Here is a 16,031-nt window from a genome sequence, read left to right as displayed (position 1 = left end):
CGTTAAAGTAAGCATTGTCTAGGCTCTTCTGTTCCTTGGCATAGATACACAGCATGTATGCTCCATTGCCCGGTATCTTCAACACAAAATTCACATTTCCCGGTTCAGAAGGATCTCGATTTATTGACACACAGTTCTGGCATTCGAGTTTTGGTTCCCTCACCATGTGACAAGAGAACTCCAGATTTTCAGGTGCTACCATTTTGATCGTCAATGGGTCCATGCTGTTCGTGTTAATCTTCGGGTCATGGTGCGACAGCGTCTGTAGTTTGAAGTCGTCAAAATGCTGTGTTGGCCCCCACATGTTCTCCTTTGGCGGTGTGATCTGCGGTATGGTTTGCGGTATCTTGACACCAGAACAGTTGATCAAGTATTTGCAGACGTGTGAATTAGGAGTCGTTTCGGGGCTACCTTGAGTTCGTGCATACAAATCAATACCATACTGACCCACCTTGGGTAGAGTAACAAACACGGAGAGTCTTTTATGATCATTTATGACTGATAAGTATGGTTCAAGGACATTATCTTCCACATGATTCATTCGTAGTTTAGCAATAAATGACAGCGGCCGGGGTAAATTGAGATATATCTCGGCTCGATCATACACATCAAGAATTCCACCTTTTAGATTCTCCGCCGCTTGGCTGTCCATGTCTTCTGGATAGATCTGTTCAATACCGAAATGCCGGAACGCTTTCTTAGGTCCCCACTCACCTGAAGAACAACCCGGAAGTGGACGCATTTTGCTGGACTTGTTTTTGCAAACGAGCTGGAACTTACTGGCACACTTGAGCCGGAAAGGCGTATTCACCTCGTTGCTCATTTCATCGATTTTATTGGCAAAAATCTCGAAATAGTAATTCCCTTGAGTGGGAACATGGATGTTAAAGATAGCCACATTGTCAAACATAGTCTGAAACACATAACGTTCAAAACTCGCCCCCTTATAGCTGTTCTCGTGCCGTTTCTCTCTGTCGGCTGATCTCAGTTGATAGAAGAACAAAAGAGAGTTTTCTAGTTCTTCAGGTACCCGGATTTTAATGTCGACTCCGCCCTTCGTATTTGTTTCCAAAACGGACTTGTAGACACTGTCGAAACTCATCTGATAATTGAAGAACACAGAACGGACGAAGGGCATCGCTTCAAATTCTTCCAGAGTAATAGGGTTCTCGAGGAGTTGAAATTTCGGATCATTTGGCCAGAATTCTTGGATAAATTCATCTGGATCAGTAAGGAAATAATGTTCGTCATATTGATACCGAATCTGGTCCCTTTTATTTGACTTTTCCTTGGCTCTGTCTTTATTCAACACCAGGTGCCTGTAAATCAGAGAAAATAAAAGAAAAAAATTTAAAGTTGGTAAGAAGTTGATTTTATTTTTTTAGGTGATGCCAATGCAAGTTGATTAAAACACGAGATGGTGATAAATGGAATAATATTGAAAAATTCAAGAATTTTCAATTAAATATTTATCGATCAACCTATCGACGGAAGATGGTATGAATGGTATGCTTTATTTTCGAGACATACATTTTTTTTTTTTTCAAAATGAAATTTCCACTCGATCCAGAGTTTTTTCGCCTGGCAATCAGGAAAAATTATGGGATGTCTTTTGTAACAGTATCGCATAAATTAATTATTTATGATTTATTAACTGTTGTAAACGTTTATTGATATAATTTGGTCATTACTAAAAAAATATTCAAATAAATAAATAAATAATAATAATAATAATAATAATAATAATAATAATAATTATTATTATTATTATTATTATTTTTTTTTTACAATGGGGTTACCACTTATCAAAGGAGGCCACTCGAAGATAAAGGTTATTGAGTGTACAGTAATCAATGGGATAATTTATTAGTAATCGTTAGTATTATAAATTTGGTAAATTGGATTATTTAAGGGGACGGTTCATCAAGAATTTGTTTACGCTGGACTTGAAGACAACTAAATTGTAGTTAGCTGGAAAACAGAAAAACGGAAGAGAGTTTCACAGGCGTACAGTTCTAAGAAAGAAGCTTTGTTCATGAAATCTACACTTCGGTTTAGGCACAGACAAAGAATGGGGAACATTATTGACAGTGGTTTAAGCTATTTGGCAACAGGGGACTGTAGTATTCGGAATCCCAGCTTAAAAGCTATATAGGTAGTTTTTAGAATTAGAAGTTATATAAGCATTTTGGGTTTCTCATCAGCGATTTAGCACGGTCATAGAAGGTTCAGTTTGACAGGTATCAACCTCGATAGAATGCACCAGAAATTAGGGGTGATACTGAATTGTGGTCGTAGGCTTCTGGATGACGACCACATGGGCTGAGAATTGGTCTTGGGCGGCGGAGAATGCAGACGGGAAATCTCGGGTCTCAGACAACCAGGGTCCGAGATATAAACTTGCACTTCATAAAACAATCGAAGCTTCAAATCCATCTTTTTGTTATCGATGCATCTGTCTGCAGTGACCACTTCCCAATGAGATGGAGACCAGCGACAAAAAGGCATCAGTAAGAACATTGATAAGAACACACACACACACACACACACACACACACACACAAAAGTAAGAACACTGATAAGAACACACACACACACACACATATAAGTAAGAACATTGATAAGGACACAAACGCACACACACACATAACTAAAAACGTTGATGAGAACATACACACATAAGTAAGAACGATGATAAGAACACACACACACATAAGTAAGCACATCGGTAAGAACACACACACACACACATAAGTAAGAACATTGATAAGAACGCACACACACATACGTAAGAACATTGATCAGAACACACACACACACAAGTCAGAACATCGATAAATACACACACACATACGTAAGAACGTTGATAAGAACACACATACACACACACACGAGTCAGAAAATCGGTAAGACCACAAACACACACACACAAGTAAGAAAATTGGTAAGAACACACACACGAACACACACATAAGTAAGAAAATTAATAAGAACACACACACATAAGTAAGAACATCGATAAGAACACACACACACATAAGTAAGAACATTGATAAGAACACACACACACATACTTAAGAACATCGGTAAAAATACACACACATAAGTATGAAAATTGATAAGAACACACACACACATAAATAAGAAAATTGATAAGAACACACACACATAAGTAAGAAAATTGATAAGAACACACACACATAAATAAGAACATCGATAAGAACACACACACATAAGTAAGAACATCGATAAGAACACACACACACATAAGTAAGAAAATTGATAAGAACACACATACATAAGTAAGAAAATTGATAAGAACACACACACACATAAGTAAGAACATTGATAAGAACACACACACACATACTTAAGAACATCGGTAAAAATACACACACATAAGTAAGAACATTGATAAGAACACACACACATAAGTAAGAAAATTGATAAGAACACACACACACATAAATAAGAACATCGATAAGAACACACACACACACATAAGTAAGAAAATTGATAAGAACACACACACACATAAGTAAGAAAATTGATAAGAACACACACACACATAAATAAGAACATCGATAAGAACACACACACACACATAAGTAAGAAAATTGATAAGAACACACACACACATAAGTAAGAAAATTGATAAGAACACACACACACACATAAGTAAGAAAATTGATAAGAACACACACACACATAAATAAGAACATCGATAAGAACACACACACACACATAAGTAAGAACATCGATAAGAACACACACACACACATAAGTAAGAAAATTGATAAGAACACACACACACACACATAAGTAAGAAAATTGATAAGAACACACACACACACATAAGTAAGAAAATTGATAAGAACACACACACACACATAAGTAAGAAAATTGATAAGAACACACACACACACATAAATAAGAACATCGATAAGAACACACACACACACACACATAAGTAAGAAAATTGATAAGAACACACACACACATAAGTAAGAACATTGATAAGAACACACACACACATAAATAAGAACATCGATAAGAACACACACACACACATAAGTAAGAACATCGGTAAGAACACACACACACACATAAGTAAGAAAATCGGTAAGACACGACGACATGCCAGCTAGCAGTTGGCAAAAAAACAGCGGACGGAACACTATGGCAAACACGTTAAGTATTTTTTTAAACTCATCGTAAATGTTTTTTATGTTACCGTGTTTTTAAATTTGTTTTTCTTATTTTATTTATGTATTTGTCCATTCTCCTGTCTTCTCGTCACCTCCCCATGCTACAAAGTAAATGATAAAAACAAACAAAATGCCGGAAACTAACGATAAAAAAAAAATGCCGGAAATTATTCTCTATTAGAGTAGATAAACTTAGGACTTTATTAAGTAGTATACTTAATATATACTATTACTGCAAGCTTGCCTATATTGAAAATGCTTGCTTCCTGGCTAGCCAGTCAAACCATCTAATGATCAAGTACATTCGAAATATAATACAGTGCAATAAGCAAAGAAAAAGTTACCTATGAAAATGAACCCCCTAAAGTAAAACCTTGAATAATTATCTAAACTCGATTGTAAGTTAATATTAAGCAGACTTTACAAATTAATAATAGTTAATTATTGGATTTTAATTAATTATAAGGTGAAACACTAATGATTCAAACTCGATAGATAACGACAAACTTCCACACATTAATATGGGACGGGAGATTATCATCAAAAGTGTCCTGAATTGTTAACTTAGCACCGGACTTACTACTTAGATATAAATAAGTCACTTGTACCCATTCCCCCCCTTTTTTTTTTAAATGGAGAGTAGATGATACAGTGGATGTGTTATCGGCAGCTCCAGTAACTCTCGCTTCTCCTTTTTTGTCCCTCAGTCCTCATTCAATGAGTGATTTTTCTGACAAAGGGTGAAGAAAAAGCTGCTTAAAGGTCGGTAGTACTTGGTGACCAGTAGTCTGAGATGTCAGAAATTTTTCTGTCTCTGTCTGTCTTTGTGTCCATGTCACGAGTAAGGGTGCTGGAGGTAAACGTTTTGTCTGGGCTGACGTTATCCGCCTGATAGTCAGGGATCCGAACCTTGGATTAAACACTAACGAGGCTGTCCTATCAGCAGGCGCAAAGTACTGGGACTGCTGTATTGCCATTTGGTGAGTGGATCTGGACCATGCAGTAGTCTCTGATGGGGCCTCTCGATGCCATACTAGTGGGTAATTGTTACGGCTTTACCTTTTCGTGTGCTACAAAAAAAAATTTTTTTCCAGTCTTTTTCTCTCTTACTTTCCCTCTCTGTACTGCTCTAACCAAGTATGCCGGCCTATTCCACAAATCCCAAAACCTCAACATGAAATATCTCGAGAATAAAAACTCGATTAAACCTAAAACCCCATCTTCCAATGTAGACCCCTACTACCAGGTCTCCTTCTCCAACATCAGGGGTCTACGTTCCAACCTGCCAGAGGTTGAAACCCAATTACAGGAGACGAAACCGAACATATTATTTCTAAGTGAAACTGGAATAGGGCCGACCACTTCCCTAGATGAGTTCATAATTAACGGATAATCAAATTTAACATCTAAATCTGACCCCCAAGATCGCCATGGGCATGGAATATGTGCCTACATTAAGGATGGCTTCCTGTGTGGCAGGGATATCTCTAGAGAAGATCCTAATTTATCCTATATGTGCTTCAGGGTTGCACTTGCTAGCACCACTGCATTTATATTTGCTCTCTATCAGTCCCACAACAGCGGAGTTACTATCTTTAAGAGCATATCTGAGAAAATAGACCACATACTGTCTACACATCCCTCGGCTAACATCCACATCTGTGGTGACTTCAACTTCCATAACGTGAAATGGCTGACCCATTCAAATAAGACAGACGATGAGGGGAGGTTTTGTCATGATTTTGCCATTGCTTATGACCTCACTCAGATTGTTTGCGAACCCACCCGTGTGCCCCATACACCCTGTCAATATGCAAGCCTCCTAGACCTTTTTCTCTCAACTTCCCCTGAGCTATGTTCATGTTCCGTTCATTCTCCTCTAGGATCCTCCGACCACTCGATCGTATCAGTTAAGGTAAAAACGAAATGTAAGAAGTCCCCAGACGTACCCCTCCACCATACGGTATACCGATACTCTATGGCTGACTGGGATAGCTTCCGTACATTAATATCTGATTTACCTCTGCACTCCATGTTTAAAAAGGATGTGTCCTCTATAGTATCAGATCTGACCGAATGGTTAATTGTAGGCATAGACCAATTCATACCATCTAAAAATTCCAACAAAAACCTAACAGCCATAGGTAACATAAAAATATTGGTGCATGAGGTTGCCAAGCTAATCAAGAACCTAGATTCCAGTAAAGCAACTGGTCCTGATGGCATCGCAATTATAGTGTTAAAAAAGCTTCAACCAGAACTTGCTCCCATACTTACGAAACTATTTAAGCACTGCCTTAAGGAGAAGTGCTTTCCGACTCCCTGGAAGACCTTATCAGTTTGCCCTGTATTTAAGAATTCAGGTGATAAGTCATCTCCCTCTCAATACAGACTAATAAGTCTCCTGTATGTTATGAGTAAGTTGCTGGAATCCATATTAAATAGAGAAATAGTCAACCACCTCAGCAGGAATAACCTTCTTAGTGACACACAATATGGTTTCCGCTCTGCAAGATCTACCGCAGATGTGCTGACGGTTATATCCCACAGGATTAGTGAATCTCTTGACAAAGGCTTCCTTTCTAGGGCAATTGCTCTTGACATATCAAAGGCCTTCGACAAGGTATGGCATAAGGGCCTACTTCACAAGATTTCCAGCTACAGTATAACTGGAAATGTTTTCTCAATCATTAAATCATTTCTCTCTGATAGGCTCATAAGAGTAGTGGTAGATGGACAAAAATCGGAGGCGTGCAATATAAATGCTGGAGTCCCTCAGGGGTCAATCCTGGGCCCAACTCTCTTCCTGATCTACATCAATGACCTCCCTAAACACATACTTAAATCATTCGTTGGCATCTATGCTGATGACACGACCATCTACGGCAACATATCAAAGGCTTTAAATGACAAAGTTCTCTCTGATTCTCTCTCCTCTGATCTCAAGCGCATGGTTCAGTGGGGGAAGACGTGGCTTGTTACCTTTAATGCATCTAAGACCAAACTCCTATCCTTACATCATCAACGCTCTGATCCCCATCTGGCATCAATTGTGATGGATGGCTCTCGTCTGGGTTAGGTCCCGTTTTTTGACAAGCTTCAGGGTTTGACCTTTACTCCTCATCTGAAATGGAACACGTACATCAAGTCTGTTGCCAAGGTCGCTGGAAAGATGGTGGGATCCTTCTACCGCTCCAGAAGATTTCTCACTACTGATGCAATTCTCTATCTATATAAAAGCCAAGTACGTCCAAGGATGGAATATTGTTGCCATATCTGGGCAGGAGCTGCTAAAATCAGCCTATCCTGCCTTGACAGAGTACAAAATAGACTTCGTGGCTTAGTGGGGGATGCCCTTTTCTCTACCCTGCAACCTCTCTCCCACAGAAGAGACGTTGCGAGCCTATCCTTGTTTTATCATTATTTCCATGGCAGGTGCTCGTCTGAACTCCAATTTCTGGTCCCCCCTCGCCAATCTTTCATGAAAAACACCCGTCTAGCTGAATCCACTGTGAAAAATTTCCCCCACTCTATATCTGTGCCTAAATAAAAACGCGGATTCCATGAACAAAGCTTCTTTCTTAGAACTGCACGCCTGTGGAACTCTGTTCCGTCTGCCTGCTTCCCACCGGACTACAACTTGGATGTGTTCAAGTCCAACGTTAACAAATTCCTAATGAACCGCCCCCTTAAGTAAACACTTCATCAAATCTCCACACTAACGTAATGTACTTGCAATAAACCTTATCCCTGAGTGGCTTCTGAGCCTTGATAAGTGGTGATCACTCTGCAAAAAAAAGAAAAGAACACACACACATAAGTAAGAACATTGATAAGAACACACACACACATAAGTAAGAACATTGATAAGAACCGACACATACACACACACATAAGTAAGAACATCGATAAGAACACACACACACACACACTTGGATGAGGGAAGTGGGACAGAGGTTGGGTGTGAATATCGCCGTAACGAGTGGAAATACGTCATCATGGCAACCAGACAGCGAACATTTGTGGCGGGAAAAGCGGACCACGAGGGGATTTGAAAATAAGAAATAAACAGTTGGCGAAAACAAGCGATACAGCCCAGTGTACAAACATTATCTCTGAGAATCGGACCTCATCGAAGATTGAGATTTGAATCAATTGAATTGCGGATGATTATTCAAATACAATCGTATTGTCGATTGAACTCAACATTTAATCTGATTGAGATTTGAATTAATTAAATTGTGGATTATTGTTCAAATACAATCGTATTGTCGATTGAACTCATATATTCTTCTTTGGAACTAAGATTCGAGGAAGAGATAGACTTTCGCCATCTCAACTTTTTTCTTGGATATTGTGTTTGCGAACTTATGATCCGTTTTTACCCTAATGGACAAAACAGCTAAGTTTGGCCTATCTCATGCCAATATCTTTTCTTATCCACAAACTTTTATACATATTGTATTGTAATTGCATGTCGCATACATCTGGCAAACATCCCCCAAAATACGTCTATCTCACTCATTCTTTTTATCGGAGCTTTTTCTTCTTCTTTTTTTTATATAAAAGTCTTCCTTGAATTTTAAACTTTCAGTGTTTGTTTCGTCAATCATTGCTCTGTTGTTCCATTCCCCTTAATGATATGTTTCGCTGGTTGATCCGACATCCGATGATTAACCGAAGATAATTATGAGATATTGGATATAAAATAAAATAAATTTTTGTGTCTCGATCTGATTTCCAATCAATTCGGTCATCCAATAACATAACAAATTATGTCGTGACATAATTTTGGGGCTCAGTTCGGGATTCTCATTACTTTTTATCTTTATCCGAGATCTGTCAATTGGGGAGACGAGCAGAAGTAGAAATGTCTACAGTAGAGAAATTCTTAAGAAACCCATCGGCAGAGCAGTTATTAAAATTGAAGAAGGACGACGCATTCGTAATAGGACAACAGATCCAATTAGATGTCAGACGATCTATGAGGAAAGCTCATCTTCATAAGATAATTGCAGAACACATGGTCGACAACGATGTATTCGAGGACGAGATACTGGACAAATTACAGGTAGAACCTCAAGAAGTGTCATCAGCACAAATCGAGCTCGAGAGGGCAAAAATAATGGCCAGAGCAGAGATAGAAAAAGCCCGAATAGAGCAGGAAACCAGGAAATTAGAACTGGAACTCCGAGAAAGAAATTTTGGATCAGGCAATAAAGAATTTGACTTAGCGAAGCAAGTCAGGCTAGTACCAAAATTCAAAGAAGACGAGGTCGATGAATATTTCCAGCACTTAGAGAAAACAGTGATCAATCTGGAATGGCTGAATCACACGTGGACGATGCTATTACAAACCGTTATAAGCGGCAAGGCGCAAAAAGCATACGCGTCATTGACGATCGAGGAATGTGCAAACTATGAGATGGTAAAAAGGGCGATAATGGCAGCATACGAGCTATTAACAGAAGCATACCGGCAAAAGTTTCGAAACTATCGAAAAAAACGAAACTCAGTCCTATACGGAATTTCTTAGACAGAAGGAAACATACTTCGACCGATGGAGCGCGTCCGAGGGAGTGGAGGGAGACTACGAAAAGCTGAAACAATTAATTCTCATCGAAGAATGTAAAAAGGGCTTGAGTGACCAACTGCGGCTTTATGTAGAGGAGAGGAGAATTGGAACTGCACGCGAATTAGCTACTTTAGCAGATGAACATGCCCTGACACATAAGACGTTCAAAGCAAAGCACAGCTACGCGGGAATGCCAACCATGCGAGGAAAAGGCCACTATACACTGATCGAGAGTGTGCTAGCAAGAAACCATCCTCCGATAAAAGGCAGAGAAAGGCAGGAGATAACTTGCTTCCATTGTGGAAAGATCGTCCATATAGCCAGGAATTGTAGAAATCAATTCAGTCGGGAAGAAAAATGTCAAACCACACCCCAGGGGATAGTGTCGCGAAAAGAAATAGAGGACGGCTATAAACCATTCATAGCTATGGGACTAGTGTCACAGAAAAACGATAGTGGGAACACCTCGAAAGTTAAAATACTGAGAGACACAGGAGCATCACAGTCCCTGTTGCTAAGAAGGCGACTCCCCAAAGGAAGACGATCCGATACGGGTGAACATGTCGAAATTAAAGGCATAGGCGGAAAAATCACGAAAGTCCCAATCCATCAAATAAAGCTCGAGTCGAAATGGATCTCGAAAACGATAAAAATAGGGGTAGTCGAAACTCTACCGATCGAGGACGTGGATATGCTTTTAGGAAACGACTTGTCTGGATCCAGAGTAATGGTTACGGGTATACCAGAACAGAGGGAAATCAGAAAATGGGCGCCAAAAGCGAACCCAAATCAGAAAAAGGTGGGAGTGGTGACGCGCGTACAAACTCGAACACGTAGCAGAGAGGAGGAGGTGGAGGAGGAAAAACATAGGCAGCCAGAGGAGATGGCGCAAGAATCAGGAGAAAATTGCGGGAAGATCAAGAAAAGGCGCGAACTACCGACAAGAAAGGAAGATGGCGAACACAACATCTTATGTGATCAAACCACTACGGAATATCTTATCGAAAAACAGAAGATGGATCCAAGCCTTAAGAAATATTTCGATTTGGACGAAGGGAATATTGACAAAGATAATAGCACCTTGGAATATCATATCTGCAATGGGATCCTGATGAGAAGATGGAGACCGAAGAATACCCCTGATATCGAAGACTGGGAAAATAGAGATCAGGTAGTAATACCTCAGGACTACTGGGTGCTTATCTTAAAAACAGCACATGAGATGCCGTTAGCGGGACATTTGGGGATAAATAAATCTTACGACAAAATAACTAGACACTTTTACTGGCCAGGGATAAAAAGAGATGTAGTAAAGTTTTGCAGCACATGCCATACGTGTCAGATAGTGGGAAAGGCTAATTCGAACATACCTATAGCTCCATTACAACCCATACCTATCACCGGCGAACCATTCAGCAAAGTGCTCATAGACTGCGTAGGACCCCTACCCCAAACAAAGCAGGGAAACAAATATATATTTACAATTATGTGTGCAACATCCAGATTCCCAGAAGCTATACCATTAAGAAACATATCATCTAAGAAAATAGTTGGAGCTCTGGTGAACTTTTTTACAAAATTCGGCTTGCCACAAGAAATACAATCGGATCAAGGATCAAACTTCACTTCCAAGATCTTTCAACAGGCCATTGAACAACTGGTGGGCATCGAAGCGATTCGAGCGAGCGCATATCACCCTGAATCCCAAGGGGCGCTCGAGTGATTCCACTCCACATTGAAAAGCATGCTTCGAGCATACTGCACGGAGAGTCAAAAAGAATGGGATGAAGGACTACCTTTCGTTATGTTTGCAGCGAGAGAAGCTACCCAAGAGTTACTCGGATATAGCCCATTCGAGCTGATATACGGACACTCAGTCAGGGGACCATTAAAACTAATAAAAGAAAAATGGCTGGTGGACACTTCAAGACAACCGAATTTGTCGGAATATGTACTGAAGATGAGAAAACGGATAAGGGAAGCAAACGACTTGGCTAGGGAACATTTGGAGCACACCCAAACCAAAATGAAATTAAGATATGACAAAAAGACGATCCAACGGGAATTTGAAGTGGGGGACGAAGTACTTCTTCTATTACCAATGAATACCCATCCATTCAAATCCAAGTTCCAAGGACCTTATAAGGTTATAAGGAAGGTCAGTGACTTAAACTATATCATCGAAACACCGGATAGAAGAAGGAAAACTCGAAAATGCCACATAAATATGCTGAAGTCATATTATAGCAGAAATGAAGAAATGGCAAAAATAGCCGCATGCGAACCGGAGTTGAGCGAAACATGTGATAGTCATGATTATTATGACGTGCACCAAGAAAAATCACCTCAACTTCAGAATTCTGCAATCTTGGAGAAGCTGGGGGAGAAATTGGATCACTTGGGCACAACAGAACGCGAGGAATTATCGAAGCTCATCGAAAGTTTCAGATGCTTATTCGGAGACGTGCCTAGCAAATCGAAAATAGCAGTACATGAAATCGATGTAGGAGATGCAAAGTCCATCAAGAAACATCCTTACCAGATGAATCCGAATAAAGCTAAGCTGATGAAAGCCGAGACGGATTATATGCTACAGCATAATCTTATAGAACCCAGCTATAGTGCTTCGGCATCTCCATGCGTTCTCGTAGACAAGCCAGACGGATCGAAGTGATTCTGCACCGATTACAGAAAGGTGAATCGAGTAACGGCTACAGATGCTTATCCCATACTCAGAATGGATGACTGTATAGATCGAATAGGAAATGCCAAGTATCTAACAAAATATGACTTACTTAAAGGATATTGGGCGGTACCTCTATCCGAGGCGGCCAAAGCAATATCAGCCTTTGTTACGCCGGAAGGCAGTTTCCAATATCGCGTCATGCCCTTTGGACTTAAAAACTCTAAGGCAACATTCGTCCGAATGATGGATAAATGTTTGAGAGGCGTAAAGAGCGTGGATACCTATATAGACGACATCGTGATCTATAGCGATACATGGGAGGCGCATATGGACACAATAAGAGAAGTCTTTCACAGGTTACAGCAGGCCAATCTTACGATTAACCTAGCGAAAAGTGAATTTGGAAAAGCCACAGTGCAATATTTAGGACATACACTGGGATATGGAAAAATATAACCCCAGGAGGCTAAGATTAGCAAAATCATGAATTACCCTGAACCGAAGAACGTAAAGGATATCAGGAGATTCTTAGGCCTAGCAGGGTATTACAGAAGGTTCTGCCCGAACTTCTCCGATCTTGCTAACCCATTAACCGAATTACTCAAGAAAAGAACAAAATTCTTGGACAGACGAATGCAGAGAAGCCTTCTCTAACATAACGAGGAGGCTAAGTACTGGACCAGTGCTGCAAGCACCGAATTTCAACAAACCCTTTTCTCTAGCTACTGATGCTAGCGATAATAGCTTAGGATCAGTGCTTTTACAAGAGGATGACGATGGAGAATTACATCCGGTCAGTTATCACTCCAGAAAATTTAATATTCACCAGCAGAAATATTCAACGATCGAGAAAGAAGCGTTAGCTCTAATCGATAGTTTGAAGCGCTTTGAAATCTATCTAACATCGTCAGCGGACTCTACGGTCGTATTCACGGACCATGATCAATTGCAATTTCTGCATCGCATGGAAAACAATAACAGAAGATTGTTGTCGTGGTGTCTCTTAGCCCAAGAATTTAATTTTAAAATACGGCACATCGCAGGCCGAAAGAACATGGTGACGGATGCATTATCCCGCCTATAAATAAGTCGTACTATATCCGAAAACGTCATTTAAGAAAAAAATAAGTTTTCGGCCTTTAAATGGGGGGGGGGGGATGTGACGTGAGAGCAAAACGAACATTCAATCTCTCTACCTCTCTATCTATCTATCTGGCGTTAAGACTTACTTTCTATATATATCTCTCTCTCTTCTTAAAATCTAATGAGCCAGACAACCCCCTCTCTCTGTAAATGATGTGGCGTAGTAGACACTTGGCTGAGGGAAGTGGGACAGAGGTTGGGTGTGAATATCGCCATAACGAGCGGAAATACGTCATCATGGCAACCAGACAGCGAACATTTGTGGCGGGAAAAGTGGACCACGAGGGGATTTGAAAATAAGAAATAAACAGTTGGCGAAAACAAGCGATACAGCCCGGTGTACAAACATTATCTCTGAGAATCGGACCTCATCGAAGATTGAGATTTGAATCAATTGCATTGCGGATGATTATGCAAATACAATCGTATTGTCGATTGAACTCAACATTTAATCTGATTGAGATTTGAATTAATTAAATTGCGGATTATTGTTCAAATACAATCATATTGTCGATTGAACTCATATATTCTTTGGAACTAAGATTCGAGGAAGAGATAGACTTTCGCCATCTCAACTTTTTTCTTGGATATTGTGTTTGCGAACTTACATCCGTGTTTACCCTAACGGACAAAACAGCTAAGTTTGGCCTATCTCATGCCAATATCTTTTCTTATCCACAAACTTTTATACATATTGTACTGTAATTGCATGTCGCATACATCTGGCAAACATCCCCAAAAATACGTCTATCTCACTCATTCTTTTTATCGGAGCTTTTTCTTCTCCTTTTTTGTATATAAAAGTCTTCCTTGAATTTTAAACTTTGAGTGTTTGTTTCGTAATTCATTGCTCTGTTGTTCCATTCCCCTTAATAATATGTTTCGCTAGTTGATCCGATATCCGACGATTAACCGAAGATAATTATGAGATATTGGATATAAAATAAAATAAATTTTTGTGTCTCGATCTGATTGCCAATCGATTCGGTCATCCAATAACCGGGTCGTTACAACATACAAAACATAAGTAAGACCATCGGTAAGAACACACACACACACACATAAAACCATTGATAAGAACACACACACATAAGTAAGAACATCGATAAGAACACACACACATAAGTAAGAACATCGATAAGAACACACACACACACACATAAGTAAGAACATCGATAAGAACACACACACACACATAAGTAAGAACATTGATAAGAACACACGCACACATAAGTAAGAATATAGGTAAGAACACACACACACATAAGTAAGAGCATCGGTAAGAACACACACACACATAAGTAAGAACATTGAAAAGAACACACACACACACACTTAAGTAAGAACATCGATAAGAACACATACACACACACATAAGTAAGAAAATTGAAAAGAACACACACACACATAAGTAAGAACAATGATGAGAACACACACACACACACATAAGTAAGAACAATGATAAGAACACGCATACAAACACATAAGTAAGAAAATTGATAAGAAAATACACACACACATAAGTAAGAACATTGATAAGAACACACACACACACACATATATAAGAAAGTTGATAAGAACACACACACACACATAAGTAAGAACATTGATAAGAACACACACACACACACATAAGTAAGAAAATTGATAAGAACACATACACACATAAGTAAGAAAATTGATAAGAACACACACACACACACATATATAAGAAAGTTGATAAGAACACACACACACACATAAGTAAGAAAATTGATAAGAACAAAAACACACACACATAAGTAAGAAAATTGATAAGAACACATACACACATAAGTAAGAAAATTGATAAGAACACACACACACACAAGTAAGATAATTGATAAGAACACACACACATAAATAAGAATATTGATAAGAACACACACACACACATAAGTAAGAACATTGATAAGAACACACACACACACCTAAGAAAGAAAATTGATAAAAACACACACACATAAGTAAGAAAATTGATAAGAACACACACACACATAAGTAAGAAAATTGATAAGAACACACACACACATGAGTAAGAATGTTGATAAGAACACACACACAAACACACACACACACACACATAAGTAAGAACATCGATAAGAACACACACACACACACACACATAAATAAATAAGAACATTGATAAGAATACACACACACACATAAATAAGAACATTGATAAGAACACACCCACACATAAGTAAGAAAGTTGATAAGAACACACACACACACATAAGTAAGAAAATGTATAAGAACACACATACACACACACATAAATAAGAACATTGATAAGAACACACACACACACACATAAATAAGAACATTGATAAGAACACACCCACACATAAGTAAGAAAGTTGATAAGAACACACACACACACATAAGTAAGAAAATTGAT

At 39.1% G+C, this 16,031-nt stretch overlaps 1 protein-coding gene across 1 annotated transcript in view; it reads right to left on the bottom strand.

The window, feature by feature from the left end:
• LOC145296651 (hillarin-like) overlaps positions 1 to 16,031 on the bottom strand; it is a 260,223-nt gene that overhangs the window by 375 nt on the left and 243,817 nt on the right. Inside the window, exon 10 of the mRNA XM_080142585.1 lies at positions 1 to 1,319. This exon is cut by the window's left edge and continues 375 nt beyond it. Within this exon, the coding sequence (XP_079998711.1) occupies positions 1 to 1,319 (1,319 nt within the window). The remainder of the gene's footprint in view (positions 1,320 to 16,031) is intronic.

This window comes from Euprymna scolopes, chromosome 17, assembly GCF_053919585.1.
Source record: "Euprymna scolopes isolate OS-2025 chromosome 17, ASM5391958v1, whole genome shotgun sequence".
NCBI classification, from domain to species: Eukaryota; Metazoa; Mollusca; class Cephalopoda; order Sepiida; family Sepiolidae; genus Euprymna; species Euprymna scolopes.
The sequence above is the reverse complement of the archived record's forward strand: the minus strand, read 5'-3'. Positions and strand labels throughout refer to the sequence as shown.